Source organism: Cetorhinus maximus, chromosome 13 (assembly GCF_964194155.1).
Source record: "Cetorhinus maximus chromosome 13, sCetMax3.hap1.1, whole genome shotgun sequence".
NCBI classification, from domain to species: domain Eukaryota; kingdom Metazoa; phylum Chordata; class Chondrichthyes; order Lamniformes; family Cetorhinidae; genus Cetorhinus; species Cetorhinus maximus.
Genome location: NC_135891.1, coordinates 73,411,034 through 73,433,066, shown reverse-complemented (window position 1 = coordinate 73,433,066; position 22,033 = coordinate 73,411,034). Strand labels below are relative to the sequence as shown.

General features: G+C 44.6%; 1 protein-coding gene across 3 annotated transcripts in view; it reads right to left on the bottom strand.

The window, feature by feature from the left end:
- Positions 1 to 21,680, bottom strand: part of rab8a (RAB8A, member RAS oncogene family) — a 28,203-nt gene extending 6,523 nt beyond the window's left edge. Inside the window, exons 1-7 of one of the 3 annotated variants that reach the window (XM_078555532.1) lie at positions 21,426 to 21,643; positions 20,255 to 20,315; positions 12,701 to 12,761; positions 12,220 to 12,297; positions 11,025 to 11,114; positions 8,280 to 8,345; positions 2,951 to 3,001 (exon numbers count right to left, since the gene is read on the bottom strand). In XM_078555532.1, coding sequence (XP_078411658.1) covers positions 2,951 to 3,001; positions 8,280 to 8,345; positions 11,025 to 11,114; positions 12,220 to 12,297; positions 12,701 to 12,761; positions 20,255 to 20,315; positions 21,426 to 21,549 — 531 coding nt within the window. In that variant the 5' untranslated portion in view covers positions 21,550 to 21,643. Of the gene's footprint in view, positions 1 to 2,950; positions 3,002 to 8,279; positions 8,346 to 11,024; positions 11,115 to 12,219; positions 12,298 to 12,700; positions 12,762 to 20,254; positions 20,316 to 21,425 lie in introns of all 3 variants that reach the window. The other 2 variants (XM_078555534.1, XM_078555533.1) reach the window with 2 other exon arrangements.
- Between the last annotated feature and the right edge of the window lie 353 nt (positions 21,681 to 22,033).

Genomic DNA, 22,033 nt, shown 5'->3' with positions numbered 1-22,033 from the left:
GCCTCACCATTGTCTTATACAACCTCACCATAACATCCCAACTCCTATACTCAATACTTTGATTTATGAAGGCCAGTATGCCAAAAGCTTTCTTTATAACCATATCTACCTGTGACGCCACTTTCAGGGAATTATGTATCTGAACTCCCAGATCCTTTTGTTCCTCCACACTCCTCAGTGCCCTACCATTTACTGTGTATGTCCTACCTTGGTTTGTCCTTCCAAAATGCAACACCTCACACTTTTCTGCATTAAATTCCATCTGCCATTTTCTGACCCATTTTTCCAGTTGGTCCAGATCTCTCTGCAAGCTTTGAAAGCCTTCCTCGCTGTCCACAACGCCTCCAATCTTAGTGTCATCAGCAAAATTACTGATCCAATTTACCACATTATCATCCAAATCATTGATATAGACAACAAACAACAATGGTCCTAACACAGATCCCTGAGGCACACCACTAGTCACAGACCTCCAGTCTGAGAAGCAATCATCCACTACCACTCTCTGTCTTCTCCCACACAGCCAATTTCGAATCCAGTTTACAACCTCTCCATGGTTACCAAGTGTCTGAACCTTCTGAACTAACCTCCCATGTGGGACCTTGTCAAAGGCCTTACTAAAGTCCATGTAGACAACATCCACAGCCTTTCCTTCATCTACTTTCTTGGTAACCTCCTCGAAAAACTCTACAAGGTTCGTTAAACACGACCTACCACGCACAAAGCCATGCTGACTATCCTTAATCAGCCCTTGGCTGTCCAAATAATTATATATCCGATCTCTCAGAACACCTTCCAATAATTTACCTACTACTGACGTCAGGCTCACTGGCCTGTAATTACCTGGTTTACTTTTGGAGCCTTTTTTAAACAACGGAACAACATGAGCTACCCTCCAATCCTCCGGCACCTCACCCGTGGCTAAGGACATGTTAAATATTTCTGCCAGGGCCCCTGCAATTTCTACACTAGTCTCCCTCAAGGTCCGAGGGAATATCATGTCAGGCCCGGGGGATTTATCTACCTTTATTCGCTGTAAGGCAGCAAGCACCTCCTCCTCTTTAATCTCTATATGTTCCATGACACTACTGCTTGTTTCCCTTCCTTCCTTATACACTATGCCAGTTTTCTGAGTAAATACTGATGCAAAAAAACTGTTTAAGATCTCCCCCATCTCGTGAAGGTCTACACATAGATGACCACTCTGATCTTCAAGGGGACCAATTGTGTCCCTTACTATCCTTTTTACTCTTAATATACTTGTAGAAACCCATCGGGTTTACATTCACATTATCTGCCAAAGCAACCTCATGTCTTCTTTTTGCCTTCCTGATTTCCTTTTTTGTATTTTCTTACATTTTCTATACTCTACAAGTACCTCATTTGCTCCTTGTTGCCTATACCTGTTATACACCTCTTTCTTCTTCTTAACTAGATCGCCAATATCCCTTGAAAACCAAGGTTCCCTATGCCTGTTAACTTTGCCTTTAATCCTGACAGGAACATGCAAACTCTGCACTCTCAAAATTTCATCTTTGAATGACTTCCACTTACTGAACACATCCTTGCCAGAAAACAACTTATCCCAATCCACTCTTCCTAGATCCTTTCTCATTTCCACAAAATTGGCCTTTCTCCAAATTAGAATCTCAACTCGAGGACCAGACCTATCCTTATCCATAATTAACATAATTAACTTAAAACTAACGACATTGTGGTCACTGGACCCAAAATGTTCGCCTACACATACTTCTGTCATATTATAATATATATATATATATATATACACACACAATATATATATATTATATATCATATATCACATCATACTATGTGGGGGGTAGGATTAGTAAGTTTGCGGATGACACAAAGATTGGCCGGGTGGTTAACAGTGAGGTTGAGTGTCTTGGGCTACAGGAAGATATGGACGGGATGGTCAAATGGGCAATAAGTGGCAGATGGAATTTAACTCTGATAAGTGAGGTGATACACTTTGCAAGGAGTAATTTGACAAGGAAATATTCAATGAACTAGGAAGTTCTGAGGAACAAAGGGACCATGGCGTGTGTGTCCATAGATCTCTGAAGGCGGAGGGGCATGTTAGTAGGGTGGTGAAAAAGGCATATGGGACACTTGCCTTTATCAATCGCTGCATAGTTACAAAAGTAGGGAGGTCATGTTGGAGCTGTATAGAACCTTGGTGAGGCCACAGCTGGAATACTGTGCGTAGTTCTGGTCGCCACATTATAGGAAGGATGTGATTGCACTGGAGGGGGTGCAGAGGAGATTCACCAGGATGTTGCCTGGGATGAAACATTTAAGTTATGAAGAGAGGTTGGATAGACTTGGGTTGTTTTCGTTGGAGCAGAGAAGACTGAGGGGCGACCTGATCGAGGTGTACAAGATTATGAGGGGCATGGACAGGGTGGATAGGGAGCAGCTGTTCCCCTTAGTTGAAGGACCAGTCACAAGGGGACACAAGTTCAAGGTGAGGGGCAGGAGGTTTAGGGGGGATGTGAGGAAAAACTTTTTTACCCAGAGGGTGGTGACAGTCTGGAATGGACTTCCTGGGAGGGTGGTAGAGGCGGGTTGCCTCACATCCTTTAAAAAAGTACCTGTATGAGCACTAGGCACCTCATAACATTCAAGGCTACGGGCCAAGTGCTGGTAAATGGGATTAGGTAGGTAGGTCAGGTGTTTCTCACGTGTCGGTGCAGGCTCGATGGGCCGAAGGGCCACTTCTGCACTTTGATTCTGTGAGATAAATGGAGGTAAACATATCACTGCTTCCAGATATGGTTACTCAGACTCCCAGCCAGCAAGACTCTCTGTTCCAACTCCCAATCCACAAGTAATTGCCTGGTTTTGATTGCACATGGCTCTTACGCTTCTAGATTGTTTTCTCAGAAGGGAAACACATTGACAGACACAGGAAGTAAGAGATACTCACCAGTTTCTTGTCCATTTTTGTTTTTATGTCTCTGGCAAGCGTGAAAAATGCCTGAAACAGTAAACATTGGAATTGTCAACTCTCTATCCAGAAAAAAAAGTTAAGGAAACCATAACATCATAGCTAATAGCCCGCTGGTGGGCAAATCCTTTCCACTTGTATTGCATGTGCATACAAATTACCCCTCTATGGTTATCTCAAGGCTTTGTGTATCTTCCCACCCACTCCACAAGAACTGAACTTGCATAACTCTCCCTGCTGTCTGAGCACCTCACTTCTCTTCTGCTACTCTTGTATTTCTTTACCGCCACCATTCATGTTCTCCTTCTCACAGGCCAGTGTCTCTTGACTTCCTTCCACAACTCTAACCAGTTGTCCATCTTAATAACACAGATCCAGTTTCCTTCTATTCCAACATAGGTCATGTTGACTGCAGCACCTGCCCTAGAGTAACCATCTCAACCTACTCCATCACATCGCCTGGCACACACTGGGCATCAGCCTCCAACATTTCCCTACTCCTCTTACCACTGCTCCAAAGTCCTTTGTGCCCAACACCCAACTCCTCCCACCTCGCCCCACCCAACCCCTCCCACCTCACCCCACCCAACCCCTTGCCCGACCCACTCAAGATCTTAAACCTTGTAATTTTGCAAGGCCTTGTCTTTGATGGGGATGTCCATATCCCATCACCATCTTGTTACTCTGCCCACATTTTATCACCAGCTCCCAATCCTCCTGTTCTCACCCACTACCAGAGCTCTCTTTTCACAACACCACTTTCGATAACTCCTCTTCCTGCTACTCCACCCACCCCACCGATATCACTGCCTGCATGGTCCCTCTCAACACCCATGTCCACACACCTAATCTCTCATGGATTCTTTTCCACCACGAATCACATATACCGGTTACTTTGTGATGTGTGATCAGAAGGCTGCAGCTAAGAACCAGGCCAAAGACCATACCAAAGGAGAACCTCAAATCATCAGATCCAACACAATGGGCTCCTGTTGAGCTTTCTCCCTCGGCCTCTTCATTGTCACCTCCCAGGCTGAAATCTCATTTCTTCATCATTTTACAATACCTGGCAGTTCCTCCCCCAATCCTCTTCAGTCATTTCCTCTGGAAAGTTCATCATCCACTCCCTGACCTTTCGCAGAGTGGATGGCAGCAACACAGGTAGAACAGGCAAAATGGGTTCTTTCAATGTACTTCATGGACCTATAGCGGTTCAAGTAGGCAGCTCATTGCCAACTTCTCAAGGGCAATTAGGGATGGACTATCAACACTGACCTAGCCAGTGACGCCCACATCCCACAAATGAATTAAAGAAAAACTCCTTCTAGTGAAATAGTCGCTTAGTCATTCTGATGGGGCACTCAGTCACAGCCAAACCAGAAACTCTTCATTCAAATCAAAACTGAAAATCAACTATTCAAAGTCAGCCCTCAGGTCCTGCAGAATGCTCAACCCCTTACCTGAAATAGTACAATCTTTCTTTGGCGGTGGGGTGGGGGGGCATCAGGAAGAAGAGGTCTCAGCAATGCTATTCAGTCACAGGATCACAGAAACAGTGCAGGAGACTGCCATCGGCCTGTCATGCCTTGAACAAATCCACGCTGGGTCAAAATCCTGGAACTCCCTTCCTAACAGCACTGTACCTACACCACATGGACTGCAGTGATTCAAGAAAGCAGCTCACCACCACCTTCTCAAGGGCAACAAGGGATAGGCAATAAATGCTGGCCCAGCCAATGAAGCTTACATCCCGTGAGTGAATAAAATAAGTGGGAGCTCTCCTTACTTAACCCATGACTTTCCAAACAAAAGTTTATTTTGTCTTGGATAATGTTTTCCAAGAACTTCCCCACCACTGATGTTAGGCTAATTGGTCTGTAGTTTCCTGGTTTATCCCTCTCCCCTTTCTTGAGCAGTGGTGTAACATTAGCAGCTCTCTAGCCCTCTGTCCCTACCACTGTATTCAGTGAGGATTGAAAGATTGCGACCAATGCCTCTACTATTCCTATCTTTGCTTCTTTCAAACAACCTAGATCATTCCAAGTGGACCAAGTTACTTACCAACTTTCAGTAATATTAATCTTTGTTAGTACATCATCTCTTTCTATTATTATCCTGTCTGTAACTTTCCTCTCCTATTAGTGTAACCAAGACATCATCGACTTGCTTTTTGAAGACAGATGTCAAGTACTCAATTAATACTTTAACTACATGAAGATTTCCCTTTAGGTCCTTCATAGGCTCAACGGTTTCCCTAGCAAACTGCTTCCATGTGTTTACAATGTTTTAGGGTTTGGCACTGCTAGTCTTTTCTTGTAACCTCTCCTGCCTCCTACATTTACTTTTTCAATTCCCTCCTCTATTTTTCATATTCTTCCTGTTTGTTAACTGAATCTTTTCTTGTCATGTCATAAGTTTTCTTGTTCTGTTTTACTTTTAAGTTTTATTTCCTTTGCCATCTCAGGTGCATCACCATTGAATGTTCTACCCTTTTCCTTCCAAGGAGTATGTCTAATTTGTACCTGAACTGTCTCCGGATTGTAGTTTAATGCAGTAACAGAGCAATGGTAGTCAATCGTCTTTCCTAATCAATCTATGCTGCATCCCTTCTTAAATCACTGAAATTAGTTCTTCGCCAGTTGAGCATTTTTATCTTCAGTATTTTCAAGTCTCTTTCCATAATTACATTAAACCTAAATAAGATGCGGTCACTGTTAGCTAAATCAGCTAAATCTCCTACTGTAACACACTTCACTTGCCCTATTTTATTTCCCAGAACCAGATCGAAAAATTCTTCCTTCCTTGTAGACTGAAAAAATGTTGATTGAGAAAGTTCTCCAGTACATATCAAAAATTCCTCTTATTCCCTACCCATATCACCATGCTTTTCCCAATCTATATCAAGGTAATTCACAGAATCACAGTGCAGAAGAGGCCTTTCAGCCCATCGAGTCTCCACCGACACATGAAACACAACTGACCTACCTACCTAATTCCATTTACCAGCACTTAGCACGTCATAACATTCAAGGCTATGGGCCAAGTGCTCATCCAGGTACTTTTTAAAGGAGGTGAGGCAACCCGCCTCCACCATCCTCCCAGGCAGCGCATTCCAGACCATCGCCACCCTCTGGGTAAAAAAAGCTTTTCCACACATCCCCCCTAAACCTCCTGCCCCTCACCTTGAACTTGTGTCCCCTCGTGATTGGCCCTTCAACTAAGGGGAACAGCTGCTCCCTATCCACTCTGTCCATGCCCCTCATAATCTTGAGCACCTCGGATCAGGTCGCCCCTCAGTCTTCTTTGCTCCAACGAAAACAACCCAAGTCTATCCAACCTCTCTTCATAACATAAATGTTTCATCCCAGGCAACATCCTGGTGAATCTCCTCTGCACCCCCTCCAGTGCAGTCACATCCTTCCTATAATGTGGCGACCAGAACTGCACACAGTACTCCAGCTGTGGCCTCACCAAGGTTCTATACAACTCCAACATGACCTCCCTACTTTTTAAATCTATGCCTCGATTGATAAGGCCAAATGCCTTTTTCACCACCCCACTAACATGCCCCTCTGCTTTCAGAGATCTATGAACACGCACGCCAAGGTCCCTTTGTTCCTCAGAACTTCCTAGCGTCATGCCGTTCATTGAATACTTCCTTGTCAAATTACTCCTTCCAAAGTGTATCGCCTCACACTTTTCAGGGTTAAATTCCATCTGCCACTTATCTGTCCATTTGACCATCCTGCCTATATCTTCCTGTAGCACAAGACACTCAACCTCACTGTTAACCACCTGGCCAATCTTTGTGTCATCCGCAAACTTACTAATCCTACCCCCCACATAGTCATCTATGTCATTTAAACAGTGACAAATAATAGGGGGCCGAGCACAGATCCCTGTGGTACGCCACTGGACACGGGCTTCCAGTCACTAAAGCAGCCTTCTGTCATCGCCCTCTGTCTCCTACAACTAAGCCAATTTTGAATCCACCTTATCAAATTACCCTGTATCCCACGTGCATTTGCCTTCTTTATAAGTCTCCCATGCGGGGCCTTGTCAAAGGCTTTGCTGAAATCCATATAAACTACATCAACTGCACTCCCCTCACCTACACACCTGGTCACCTCCTCAAAAAATTCAATCAAATTTGTTAGGCATGACCTCCCTCTGACAAAGCCATGCTGACTATCCCTGATCAAACATTGCCTCTCCAAGTGGAGATAGATTCTCTCCTTCAGAATTTTCTCCAATAGTTTCCCTACCACTGACGTGAGACTCACTGACCTGTAGTTCCCTGGCTTATCTCTACAACCCTTCTTAAATAGCAGAACCACATTAGCTGTTCTCATGTCCTCTGGCACCTCCCCTGTGGCCAGAGGGGAATTAAAAATTTAGGTCAGAGCCCCTGCGATCTCCTCCCTTGCCTCCCTCAGCAGTCTGGGACACAAATCATCCAGACCTGGAGATTTGTCCACTTTTAAGCCTACCAACCAGTTGTCACTCCCTGTATCAATTTGCTCAAGAGCCTCGCAGTTCCTCTCCCCGAGTTCCATACCTTCATCCTCATTCTCTTGGGTGAAGGCGGATGTGAATTATTCGTTCAACACTCTGCCGATGTCCTGTGGCTCCACCCATAGATTGCCCCTTTGGTCCCTACTCTTTCCCTGGTTATCCTCTGCCCATTGATATAATTAAAGCCTCTTACTATCACTATCTTGTTTTTTGTTACAGCCTTTTGAAATATGCCAAAATATTTGCTCATCTACCCACTTCTCACTCTTTGAAGCTCTTAAAAAACGCTCCAATGTAACTCATGCCAAATTTGAGAGTCCTGGAATCATCTAGTAAATCCCGTTTAGACTGTACCATCCTTATTCAACAATGTCACATCTCTTCCTGCTTTCTCCTTCAGAGAACCAGGAATATGAAAAATTCTTCCTGGCCATTTTTGAGCCATGTATTTATTAATGCAACAATGTCATAATCCCATCGAGCAATTTGTGCTTGCAGCCCACCAGCCTTGCATCATGCAAGATACAGTTTAATATTTGGTCTGGGTGGATTGCTACAAGCCAGCGGTTCAGGTCCGGAGGACAAAGAGGGTGGTTATCAAACTGGAGCCTGAAGGTCAGATGGGCAGGTAGCACAGACCAGCTGTTGAATCATTGGGTTGTGGAGCTTTGGGAAAGTAACAATTATGCATGAACAGAGCTCATCGCTTTTGGTAGTGATGGGTAGTTACTGTTCTCATCAGCAGCAGAAAACATCGAGCACACTCGGCGATTGAGTAACCACTGATACTTACATTCTCCACGTTTATGTTTGCTTTTGCACTGGTCTCCATGAATTTGATTCCATAGTCACTGGCTAACTGAAAGAGAAATGGATTGAACAGAATGAAGTGGGGAAGAAAATCAGGGGATGGACAAAGGACTGACTTTTGTGGTCTCAAAGTTTTAAAACTCTCAGCATGTCCTTTTTGACAATGATCATTGTTGCCATGGTGATTACTGATGACTCAGTCACTTGGTATACCTTGTACTCTAAAGTTGGTTAAGAAATTGTCTCAAAGTTTTTGCCTCCACTGTTCCATCCAGAGTGGACTGGAGGGCTGTGCACGCGTGTGCGCCTGTGGGAGCATGTGCATCTGTGTGAGCGTGCGCGAGTGTGCATGTGAGAGCAAGTGAGTGCGTGTGTCTGTGTGTAGAAAAACTTGCACTCCAAAAGTTATCCTCTTAGTTTGAACCTGTGCCACTCCCATCCTACTGTTGCAATCTACTTTTAAGCAATATTTCTGATTTATCTTTTCCAAACCATCTTCATTACTTCGTTCATTCATTCATGTGTGCTCTGCCCTTGGCCCATTGTCTGCTGATGCTTCGTCCTGAGCCATTCCTTTTGTCAGTGGTTTGTCATTGCTTTCCACTTTCAGGGGCAGAGTGAGGAGGTAGGTCCCAAGTCTACCTCAGCTGGAACAGGGATTGAACCTGTGCTGTTGGCATTATTCTGAACCGCACGTTAGCCATCTAGCCAAATGAGCTAACTGCACCCCCCTTCAAATCATCTACACTCTTGTATTCATCTAGAAGGTCACTTTCAGACGCTTCCTTACCGGCTGAAAGCACCAGTATCTGCAGTCTTTGTTATTGTACTGAGGTTTAAGGAGACTGTCAGCTTGGATTAAGGCAAAGTGCTCCTTCTGGGCCAGGTTCCATCCTTCACCTGTGCTACCTCCACAATGCAGAGCCATTCAGTTACTCATTGGTCTGTCTCATTAGAATTTCAGAGCCCTGGAGCTTCTGCAAGGGCTTTTTTTTCAAACACTCGGTGTTCTAGTTTGGGGATTGTCCTCCACTAAGATTAGCATCCTCAATACGCAGGGAAAGAGATTTAAACTTCACAATTAAACAGCTACGAAGCCTAAAGGTTTGGATGCCCTGGCTTAGATGACGAGGTTAAAGCCATTGCCCAGTAAATGAGAACAAGCAAAATCTTTGTCAGCCTGAATTGTAGGGAGAGGTAACGAGTTGTGCCGTGGCAGTATATCAGGGCAGAAGCAGATCTACATAAAGAGCAATGACCTCAGAGTGGCATTCGGATTGGATTTTTTCCGCAGCTTTGTCTCTTCAAAGAGAAGGTTCCACTTGTGACATTGATTCACATATAGCACCAATTGAGAGATTACTCACTGTCCACGTCACCTAAATAAGTAGCTGTAGCTGTCAATGAATCCCCTCTCTCCCCGACCCCAGCCCTGTCCATGCTGCCTCACTCCTTCCCAGCTCATCACCCATCAGAACATGCTCTGCCCTCCCCCCAAACCTTCTCCACTCTGTTGGACCCTGCACCCTGGCTCTGCCCCACACTCTCCACCTTATTCTAGTAGAGTTGTCAGTAATTCAGGGGTGTCACAGTCACAAATCTTTTTATAGTTGGGGTGAAGGAATAGTGTAGTTTGACTCATTTACTTGTGTTTTCATTGAAATCTTTCCAACATTTTTGTCTCGTGTAATATAGTTCATTTTGCTTGTTTAATACATATGTTTTATTCTTTTGTTAAAAGTTCATCAGCAGACTCCTGTGAATCTGTTCAGTAACTGCCCTCCAGAGTTTCTTAAAAAAAGTTAGCATCTATCAAGCCAGGTTTCACTCTGGGATCTGATTTGTCCAGTATTATCAGCTAAGATCGTAACATAACATTCAGTTGTTACAAGGATACAGGGAATGCCTTATTTACTGATGAGAACTGCCACAGCCCCAGTGACAATTTGGCAAAGTGGAAGTGAAAGGACAAAAGCTGGTTCTTGCACCATGGTCACATTTCTGGGTATAAAGTATTGGGGCAGAGGTAGGGGAGTTATTTTTAAATGCTAAAGTTTTAAAGGCAAGTACATTCACACAAGTGAAAAGAAAATGGCCTTGAGATGTCAATTTCAGTGTTATTTTCCCATAGAAAGTAAATATTAAGCCAACCATTAGCCTGTCTGATCCCCACTGTGTTGGGAAGTCTCTGGTCCTTTCTGCATATGAACAAAAGGATATTCAAAAAAAAGAGCTAGACATGGGCAGTCAGGTCCAACAAAGCCTGAAAAGTCAGTCAAATTATGATTCAAAATGACAATGGCGGGGGAGGGTAGTCCGGAATTATTTTAAGTCAAGCAAGACAACCCACTATATAGTTAACTGTAACATGTTCATTGTTTTAGTATTAAGTGAAGACAAGTTGCCCTGATTGAATCTGAACATGATTGTTGCTCTAGTCACTTCCAGAGAAATAAAACAAATGATTTGCTTCTGCTCTTGTCTTACCTCAGGTTATCTTTGAAGGTTACAGTGAGGGACATGGCAATATTACCCAAACAACATCAACAGCTCACAATATTAGGTCCCTCTTGGATTACAGTGTAGCCAGATATTTCTCATCATGGACACAACCCTAAACAAGACACTTATGGAGTGACGAGCACCCTGCATCTGAGAGAATATCTAAAGCAAGAGCTGAAGTTTCTCATAACTATCAGTTGCAGTTGAGAATTTCTGGGGCTCGTACCTTCTCTCCACGTTCCTTGCTGACTTGCCTTTTCTCATTTACATCACACTTGTTGCCAAGGATCATTTTCTCTACATCTGCTGAGGCATGCTGAGATAGAAGACAGAAACACAACTAAAGTCAAAAGGTAACAATTGAATTCCATGTAAGTCCTGCCATCCCACACCCTCAATCCCCAATTACCCCATGTGTCACAACACTCCACAAATCTACATATTCAAATCCTCTTACCTACCACACAAGATAACATTGGCAAAAATACTGGGGCCAAGTTAAATACAAATAGATACATGATGAGACTTTCAACAGGCCAAGTTACTTAAAATGTTTTGTACTAGAGGATCGTAATGAATATTTCATCTCAAAAAACCCAACCCAATTCTGAGCATGTAATACAGAGCAGAATATTGTGGAAAGGGACATAAAGCACAGCCAAACTCCTCCACGCTCCTTAACAAAAATGCCTCAAAAGCCCTCATGCACATATCCTCATGTTAAACGTTGCTCGAATTCTTCATGAGGCCTTAGCTTTCTGTAAGGTAGGAGGACACTACATTAACTGACATGCTTCTAAAGGATGATATGTGGATCCTTTTTGGGGGAAGCGGGGGGAGGGTGACGGAGGTGGATGTTAGAATAGCGTTTGCATGAACTCGCAATAAAAATGACATCTTGTCTCATTACTGTTACAGTTCTGTCATCACCAAAAGCCTCGTAAAATTCTAGAGCACCTTTCACATTGTCAGACCATCCAGGCAACGAAACACTTTTAAATTGCAGTACCTGTTGTAATGTTGGTAATCACAACAACCAATTTGCATAAAACAAGGTCTCACAAACAGCAGAGATAAAGAACCAGATAATACTTCAAACAGAGTTGGTTGATTGTTGGCCAGGATATTGGGAACATTTTTCCATTCTTTTTCAAATAACACCACAGGAATTTCTACATCCATGAGTGGGCAGACAACCTTGGTTTAAATGTCTAAACTGAGAGGTGACACCTCCAGCACAGAGAACAGCACTCCTGCAGTACTGCACTGACAAGCCAGCTTAGATAATGTGCTCAAAATGGGGGGTGGGGGTGGTTTGAAGCCCTAACCTTCTCAGAGGCGAGCTTGCAGCCACTGAGCCAAGCCTGACACAGCAGGCTCGCATGCCTTCTTGGAAAACTCACTAGGTTTGTAAAACATACCTCTTCAATATTCCGGATCCAGTTCTTGATATTATCAAAGGACTTCTCATTAGTGATATCATACACCAGCATGATTCCCTGCCAAAACAGAAATCTTAAACTAGTTATTGAATGAAGGGCCTCAAACTTTCATTAACACCTACCACAGTCCTTCAGTAATGAGCAGAGTGTGGCTGATACTTCACAGCTCAAAGAGTACAGCTTTCAGGAGAGTATTATTTCTGAGATCTAAACACACAAATGCTCTCTCAAACCTCATTCCCTCATGGAGAAAACTCCCAGCCAAAATTACTGACCATTCAAGGAGAAAAAAAATTAAATCAGTGATGGCTATAAACGTAGGACAGTGTCCCATCTTTCACTCTAACTGTACAAACAACACACAGCAATTCCTCCATCACCCAGCCTCCCCAACATTTGATATAGCACCTGCTAATCAGGGTTAGTAATGTATGATGTTCATGTAGCAGTGATAGCTTACCATGGCCCCTCGATAGTACGCAGTAGTGATTGTTCGAAAGCGCTCCTGCCCAGCTGTGTCCCTAGGAGATTTGAACAGATTTAGTTACATTCTTTGTGAATATTAAGTCGATCTTTCCATTGATTTTTGTGACATCATATTTATTTCACCTTCCTTTGTCTTGTACAAACAAACATATCTCTTCAATATTCCACATCCAGTTCTTGATGTTATCAAAGGACTTCTCATTAGTGATATCATAAAGCATCATGATTCCCTGCCTATTGTCCTGAGAGATTATCAAGCACTTCACTGATTAAACTGCCAAACATTCCTTTTACCCCACAGTCATACAAGGGGATTAGGTAGTCTTGCCCTGTATTTGCACTGCCATCTCACTCAATGGTTAGGGTTTAATTAAGACTGCTCAGCTGATTAAAGGTAATACGTCAGAGCAAAGTCAGGCACAGTTCCTGCCTACTGCTAATACTTGGAATCAAGCAGTGAAGTGCTACTGGGTTTTGTCAAGTGCCACCAACCTAGTCACACTAAATCTAAGAATCTTAGTTAGAGGTTAGTAGAAAGGCCTGCTCTCCATTAAACTCCTGGCCACTGAGCAAGCCAATCATCATCTAAACTAGCACATAGTGTTAATGGCTTTCTTCCACTGGGCACTGGGCCCGGTCCCTTTCAAAATCTGGTCATCACCTTCACTTCCAAGAAAAATGACCCTTGACCCATCAGGCTGCAACAATTCCTGCTCCATCTCTAAGCTGCCATCCTTTTTGAATGGATCTCTACCTCCATGCTCCTGAAGTTTCAAGTAACTCAGAAGTGCAGTGTCCACACTGCTCATAGCCGAAACTAGCCTGATCAAGAGATAGATGGGCAATTTCCTCGCAGATTCATAAAGCACAAGAGGCCATTCGGCCCAATGTGACTATACTAGCTCTTTGAAAAGGCTCTCTAATTAGGCCGACTCGCCTGCTTTCCTCATTGTCCTGTAAATATTTGTTTCAGGTATTTATCCTCTTCCCTTTTGAAACTTCCTAGTGAATCTGTTTCCAACAACCTTTCAGGTTCACAGGCAAAGCATTTCTAGGCTCCTCTTCCCACATCTAACATATCCCAAGACTACTCATTTCCACATGACCTGTCACCGCCTCAGCCCTTCCATCACCAAAGCTCTACAGCTTCAATCACTAATGTTCTCAAAATGGTCTCCTCTCCCCTTTTACAAACTGCAAATGGCCCCAAGGCAGCCACCACATTATCCTGCGTGAGGCCTTGTTCACCGATCAAGCTGATTCTCAGTGATGTGCACTGGCTCCTAGTCCCTGAAAACAGTGTGTTTAAAGTTTTCATTCTTTGGTCTCTCCATGACCACATCCCACCCTACCATTCAGCCTTATATTCCCACCAATCCCTCCACAACTATTCTGTCTCTGATCTTTTGGGCAACCAGCTCTTCACTTATAGCCAGCCCAGTCACACATACTCAAAATCCCTCTTAAACCCTGTCACTTCATCCATATAAAGGCAGGCTTGCATTTATATAGCACATTAGAAAGCAGAGTGCTGGCAAGGGTTACTCAGGCTTTATTACAAAGTAAAGAAGTGCAAGTGTATAAGGCCTCATCACCTGCAGCGCTCGCTGCAGTTCTGATCTCTTTACCCAAGGACGGTTATACTTGCCTTAAAGGGAGTGCAACTAAGATTTATAAGAACATAAGAATTCGGAGGAGTAGGCCATTCAGCCCTTCGAGCCTGCTCCGCTATTCAATGAGATCATGGCTGATCTACCACTTCAACACCATTTTCCTGCACTTACCCAGTATCCCTTGATATTTTTAATATGTAGAAATCTATCGATCTCTGTCTTGAACATACTGAACGACTGAGCCTCCACAGCCCTCTGGGGCAGAGAATTCCGAAGATTCACCACCCTGTGAGTGAGGAAATCCACCCCCCTGCGAGTGAGGAAATCCCCCCTCATCTCAGTCCTAAGTAACTTGCCTCTTATTCAAAGACTGTTCTTAGACCGCCCCCCTCCCCCAACACCCAACAAGCCAGGAGAAACATCCTTCCTGTATCCACCCTGTCGAGCCGGTAAGCATTTTGCATGTTTGAATGAGATCACCTCTCTTTCTTCTAAACTACAGATAATAAAGGCCCAGTCTATTTAATCTTTCCTCATTGGAAAATCTCTCCATCTCAGGAATTAGTTTGGTGAACCTACATTGCACTTCCTCTATGTCAAGTATATCTTTCCTTAAGATAAAAGGAAATATATTCTGCGGATGCTGGAGATCTGAAATAAAAACAGAAAATGCTGGAAAAACTCAGCAGGTCGGACAGCATCTGTAGAGAGGGAAACACGGTTAACGTTTCGAATTCATATGACTCTTCTTCAGAGCTCTGAAGAGTCACGCGGACTCTAAACGTTAACACTGTTTCTCTCTCCACAGATGCTGTCAGACCTGCTGAGATTTTCCAGCATTTTCTGTTTTTATTTTATATTATGTCTTTCCTTAAGTAAAGAGGCCAAAACTCTATACAATACTCCAGACGTGGTCTCACCAAGGCTCTGTACAATTGCAGTAAGACATCTTTACTCCAATACTTCAAATACTCTTGTAATAAAGGTCAACATACCATTTGCCTTCCTAATTGCTTGCTGCATTTGCATGTTAGCTTTCAGTGACTTATGAGCAAGGACACCCAGGTCCCTTTGGACATCAACACTTACCAATCTCTCACCATTTAAGGAATATTCTGTACCTGTTTTTCCTACCAAAATGGATAACCTCACATTTCTCCACTGTATTTCATCTGCAAAATTTTTTGCACCCTCCTCACAACTCACCTAGTTTTGTGACATCTGCAAACTTGGAAATGTTATATTTAATCCCCACATCCAAATCACTGATATAGATTGTGAATAGCTGGGACCTAAGCACTGATCCTTGCAGTATCCCACTAGTCAGCCTACCAACCTGAAAATGACCCATTGACAATGAGGTGTCAACCTGGTGAAGCTATAACACAGGGCTACTTGCATGCCAAACAGCATAAGCAACAAGTGATAGACAGTGCTAAGCAATCCCACAACCAACGGATCAGATCTAAGCTCTACAATCCCGCCACATCCAGTCGTGAATGGTGGTGGACAATTAAACAACTTGCTGGAGGAGGCTCCACAAATATCCCGATGCTCAATGATGGGGGAACCCAGCACATCAGTGCAAAAGATAAGGCTGAAGCATTTGCTACAATCTTCAGCCAGAAGTGCCCAGTGGATGATCCATCTCGGCCTGCTCCAGAGGTCCCCAGCATCACAGATGCCAGTCTTCAGCCAATTCGATTCACTCCACGTGACATCAAGAAACGGCTGAAGGCACTGGATACTGCAAAGGCTATGGGCCCTGACAATATTTCAGTAATAGTACTGAAGACTTGTGCTCTAGAACTTGCTGCATCCCTAGCCAAGCTGTTCCAGTACAGCTACAACACTGGCATCTACCCGGCTATGTGGAAAATTGCCCAAGTATGTCCTGTACACAAAAAGCAGGACAAATCCAACCTGACCAGTAACAGCCCCATCTGTTTACTCTCTTTCATCAGTAAAGTAATGGAAGGGGTCATCAACAGTGCTATCAAGCAGCACTTGCTTAGCAATAACCTGCTCACTGACACCCAGTTTGAGTTCCACCAGGGCCACTCAGCTCCTGACCTCATTACAGCCTTGGTTCAAACATGGACAAAGAGCTCAACTCCTGAGGTGAGGAGAGAGTGACTGCCCTTGACATCAAGGCAGCATTTGACCGAGTGTGGCATCAGGGAGCCCTAGCAAAACTGGAGTCAATGGGAATCAGGGGGGAAACTCTGTTGGTCAGAGTCATAACTAGCACAAAGGAAGATGGCTGTGGTTAAAAGCAAAAAACTGCAGATGCTGGAAATCTAAAACAAAAACAAAAATACCTGGTTTAAGGGGGGTGGGACAAGTAGAGCTGGATAGAGGGCCAGTGATAGGTGGAAAAACAAAAATAAAAATACCTGGAAAAACTCAGCAGGTCTGGCAGCATCTGCGGAGAGGAACACAGTTAACGCTTCGAGTCCGTATAAATCTTTAACAGAACTAAGTAAAAATAGAAACGAGATGAAATATAAGCTGGTTTGGGGGGAGGGGGTGGAGGGTAGAGCTGGATAGAGGGCCAGTGATAGGTGGAGATAGCCAAAAGATGTCATAGACAAAAAGGACAGAGGTGTTGAAGGTGGTCATATTGTCTAAGGAATGTGCTAATTAAAGGTAGAAAGCAGGACAAGCAAGGTTTTCACTTAGTTCTGTTGAAGGGTCATGAGGACTCGAAACGTCAACTGTACTCTTCTCCGCCAATGCTGCCAGACCTGCTGAGTTTTTCCAGGTATTTCTGTTTCTGTCTTTGTTTTGGATTTCCAGCATCCGCAGTTTTTTGTTTTTATTAAGGTACAGATAGCCCTAGCGGGGGTGGGGTGAAGGAATCGAAATAGGCTAAAAGGTAGAGATAAAACAAGGGATGGAAATACATTTAAAAATAATGGAAATAGGTGGGAAAAGAAAAATCTATATGAATTATTGGGAAAAAAAAGGGGGGTGATCGGAAAGGGGGTGGGGATGGAGGAGAGAGTTCATGATCTAAAATTGTTGAACTCAATATTCAGTCCGCAAGGCTGTAAAGTGCCTAGTCGGAAGATGAGGTGCTGTTCCTCCAGTTTGCGTTGATCTTCACTGGAACATTGCAGCAGGCCAAGGACGGACATGTGGGCATGAGTGCAGGGTGGAGTGTTGAAATGGCAAGTGACAGGGAGGTCTGGGACATGCTTGTGATTGTTGGGGGTCAGTCATCTTTGCTCCAGGACACTGCTGCAGGAGTTCCTCAGGGTAGTGTGCTAGGCCCAACCATCTTCAGCTGCTTCATTAATGACCTTCCTTCCATCATAAGGTCAGAAGTGGGGATGTTCGCTGATGATTGCACAATGTTCAGCACCATTCGTGACTCCTCAGATACTCAAGAAGTCCCTGTCCAAAAGACCTGGACAATATCCAGGCTTGGGCTGACAAGTAGCAAGTAACATTCACACCACACAAGTGGCAGGCAATGACCATCTCCAACAAGAGAAAATCCAACCATTGCCCCTTGATGTTCAATGGCATTACCATCATTGAATCCTCCACTATCAACATCCTGGGGGGGTTACCATTGACCAGAAACTGAACTGGACTAGCCATATAAATACTGCAGCTACAAGAAGTCAGAGGCTAGGAAAAGTGCGACAAATAACCCAACTCTTGACTCCTCAAAGCCATCTACAAGGCACAAGTCAGGAGTGTGATGGAATACTCTCCACTTGCCTGGATGAGTGCAGCTCCCACAACACTCATGAAGCTTGACACCATCCAGGACAAAGCAGCCCACTTGATTGGCACCACATCCACAAATATTCTCTCCCTCCACCACTGACACACAATAGCAGCAGTGTGTACCATCTACAAGATGCACTGCAGGAATTCACCAAGGCTTCTTCAACAGAACCTTCCAAACCCACGACCACTACCATCTAGAAGGACAAGGGCAGCAGATAGATGGGAAAACCACCACCTAGAGGTCCCCCTCCAAGTCACTCACCATCCTGGCTTGGAAATATATCGCCATTCCTTCACTGTCGCTGGGTCAAAATCCTGGAACTCCCTTCCTAACAGCACTGTTGGTGGACCCACACCACATGGACTGCAGCGGTTCAAGGCGGCAACTCACCATCACCTTCTCAAGGGCAACTAGGAATGGGCAATAAATGCTAGCCCAGTCAGTGAAGCCCACACCCAATGAATGAATTTTAAAAAAAATTCTTACTCTGTTATCTGTCCGTTAATCAGTTCTCAATCCATGCCAGCATATTCCCCCCAATCTAATTTTATTTACTAACCTCCTGTGTGGGATCTTATCGAAAGATTTCTGAAAATCCAAGTACACCACATCCACTGGTTCCCCCTTATCTATTCTGCTTAATTGGCCTACCCACATAAAATGGCGGCCTGCCCTGTTGTGGCAGCGGAGTTCAGCTGCCCACCCGTCACCGAGCCAGTGGGGCCCGCCCATCAAGGTCAAAATTCTCGCCACAGTTTCCCTTTCTTAAATCCATGTTGGCTCTGCCCAATCATACCATTATTTTCTAAATGTCCTGTTATCACATCCTTTATTATTGATTGTAGCATTCTCCCTACGACTGCTGTCAGGTTAATAGGTGCGTAGTTCCCAGTTTTCTCTCTCCTTCCTCTTTTAAACAGTGGGATTACATTTTGCACCTTCCAATCTGCAGAAACCATTCCAGTCTATTGGATTTTAAAAGATGATCACTAACGCATCTACTATCTCTACAGCCATCTCTTTCATCACTCTGGGATGTAGACCATCAGGTCAAATTATCTGATTCACTGGATGAGGCACTTGCCCTATGAGAGATTGAGTATCCCCAGTCTATATTACCTGGAGTTTAGAACGAGAGATGATTCATTGAAACATGTTGGGAGGATATTTTCCCTGGCTGGAGAATTTCGAACCAGGGGTTGTAGTCTCAGAATGAGGGGTCAGCCACGTAGACTGAAATGAGGAGAATTTATTTTGCTCAAAGGCAACGCTCCCTCCAATATGTGTGGCTGCACAGCAACCTGCAAGCTCCCGCGCAAAAGAACTTAAAGGATTCCTGCTCTTAAACAAATTGGGCACGGGCTACAAAAAAACATTTAAGGGTATGTTGCTCAAATGCGGTGAATCTTTGGAATTCTTTACCCCAGAGAGTAGTGGGTGCTCAGTCACTGAGTATATTCAAGATTTTTGGATTCTAAGAGAAATCAAGGGACCTGGGATAATGCAGGAAGCACCAGCTGAGATAGATCAGCTATAATCTTACTGAATGACAGTGCAAGCTCGATGGGCCAATTGGCCTACACCCACCCCTATTACTTATGTTCTTCCGCAACCAATGATTCTGAAACCTCAGGACATCCAAAGCACTTAACAGTCAATGAAGCATTTCTGAAGTGTAGTCACTGTTGTAACATAGGAAACAACTAAAATGTTTCTTTTTAGACCAAGCCTTTGGCGATCTCTCTCATGACACAGTCCCAGTCTCTTATTTATGTCCTTTATTTTTCCTATCCCCACTCCGTGAAGCACATTGAGAGATTTTCTAAATTAAACGGGTTATATAAATGCAAGCTGTTTTTAGAGAGCTTGCAGTGGCACAACGACCCAAAGACCTCTTATGCTGCAATAACTACAGTTTCACGTTCTATTCTGCAGAGCTAGTACCTTCAGAAACACCAAAAATTTACCAAATTAAAATATTCCTTTGGGATCCCACTGCCCTGACTCCAATCAATTAACTGATGGACACATGGGCTTTTTCCAAATGAGTTGCATGCAGCAGTGTCACGAATAGACAGCCAGAAGTTTAAATGTCTTCATTATCAAAGACACTGATTTCAAGGCAAATGCAGTCAGCATAATACAGGGAAAGCAGTTCCACAATCCTCACCATATTTGCAGTTTGATTTTCTTTCCGTCCAACTCAATGGTTCGGATTTTAAAATCAATACCTGAAAAGGCCAGGAAACAAAAAGTTAGAACCACTTGTTACAGAATTACCCAGAACACAACCTCCTATCTAAACATTGCACAGCAGGAAAGCTAGTTTAAATATGCATTCAACACATTTAAATATGATTTTTTCTTTCCTCTTTCATGTTCTATAGGCCTAATTTGGGGCATTGTACAACAGCAGTCTTCGGTGCCCATAACGGTAAGTAAAGTAATGAAAACAAAATAGAAACTAAGCAGACAGCATAGGAGCAAGGAATTTATTCATAATAAAAGCAAAATACTGCAGATGCCAAAAATCTAAAATAAAAACAAACAGCTAAAGAAACTCAGTTCTCAGTGGAAGAGTCATTCCACTGGATACTTTAACTGCTTCTCCCTCCACAGATGCTGCCAGGCCTGATTGAGTAACTTATCCAGCTGGAAGCCATGAGCCGCAGAGTTCCCCACTATCCCCTTCCTAATACCTTTATCTCCTTTCTTCTGTAATTTGTAATAAGATTTTTATCTAGGCTGCCCACACAGCATCTCACAAAGGCAATATTCCTGAGGGTACCCAATTCCTCTTCAACAAATGGAAATTGTGCGAACGGAAGGAACCAGAACTGCAGATATCTCTGATGACTACGATAATAAAAGCAAAATACTGCAATGCTGGAAATCTGAAACAAAAACAGAAAATGCTGGGGAAAATCAGGTTAACATTTCGAGACTGTATGACCAAAACATTAACTGTTTCTCTCTCCACAGAGGTTGTCAAACCTGCTGAGGTTTCTCAGCATTTTCTGTTTTTATTTCTAATGACGACTATCTGCATTAACTGATTAATTAACGCGCCTTCTACCCCCTGGGCCTCGGGCCTCCTATCCCCTGGGCCCCGGGCCGCGCGCCTCCTACCTCCTGGGCCCCGGGCCGCGCGCCTCCTACCTCCTGGGCCCCGGGCCGCGCGCCTCCTACCCCCTGGGACCCGGGCCGCGCGCCTCCTACCCCCTGGGACCCGGGCCGCGCGCCTCCTACCCTCTGGGCCCCGGGCCGCGCGCCTCCTACCCCCTGGGCCCTGTATCCCGGAACCAGGCCCCGCGCTCTGTCCGCGGGCCCCAGCTCCGTACCGATGGTGGAGATGAAGGTGGTGTTAAAGGCATCCTCGGAGAAGCGGAAGAGGACGCAAGTTTTCCCGACGCCGCTGTCTCCGATCAGCAGCAGTTTGAACAGATAATCGTAGGTCTTCGCCATGGCCGCCTCCCGCGCCCAGCTCCGCCGGATGTCCTGCCTTCCAGCCTCTCATTGGTCCGTATTAGGCAGGTCCCCCCAATGATTAGTTAACGGAACGCGTCACACCCACTATCTTGGAGCCGATTGGTTGGTACCATTGTCAATCACGAGTGGCCTCTTTCTCTCCCACCCTCCCTGCCTCGGTTTTGACAACCGTTTCCGCCGGGAACCGTCAATACTGACAAGAGGCCGAATCTGGGCTCTCGGGCACGTTCCGACAGGCTGCCTGTTGCAGGCCTTGAGCGCTCCCAGCTCAAGTGCCCGCTCAGCTGTCTTTCTGAACGCCAGCGGTGAATGCGAGCGGCCAGCGACCTGGAGGACCGGGCCTATCCTCCGAGAGCCGGGGAGTGGAGCCTCTTGTCCCCCGAGAGCGCTCTTTGTGGCCTCCCGTGATTCCGGAAGTGAGGTCATGGTGAGGTGAGATTCCGGCCTGTTTGTGTGAAAC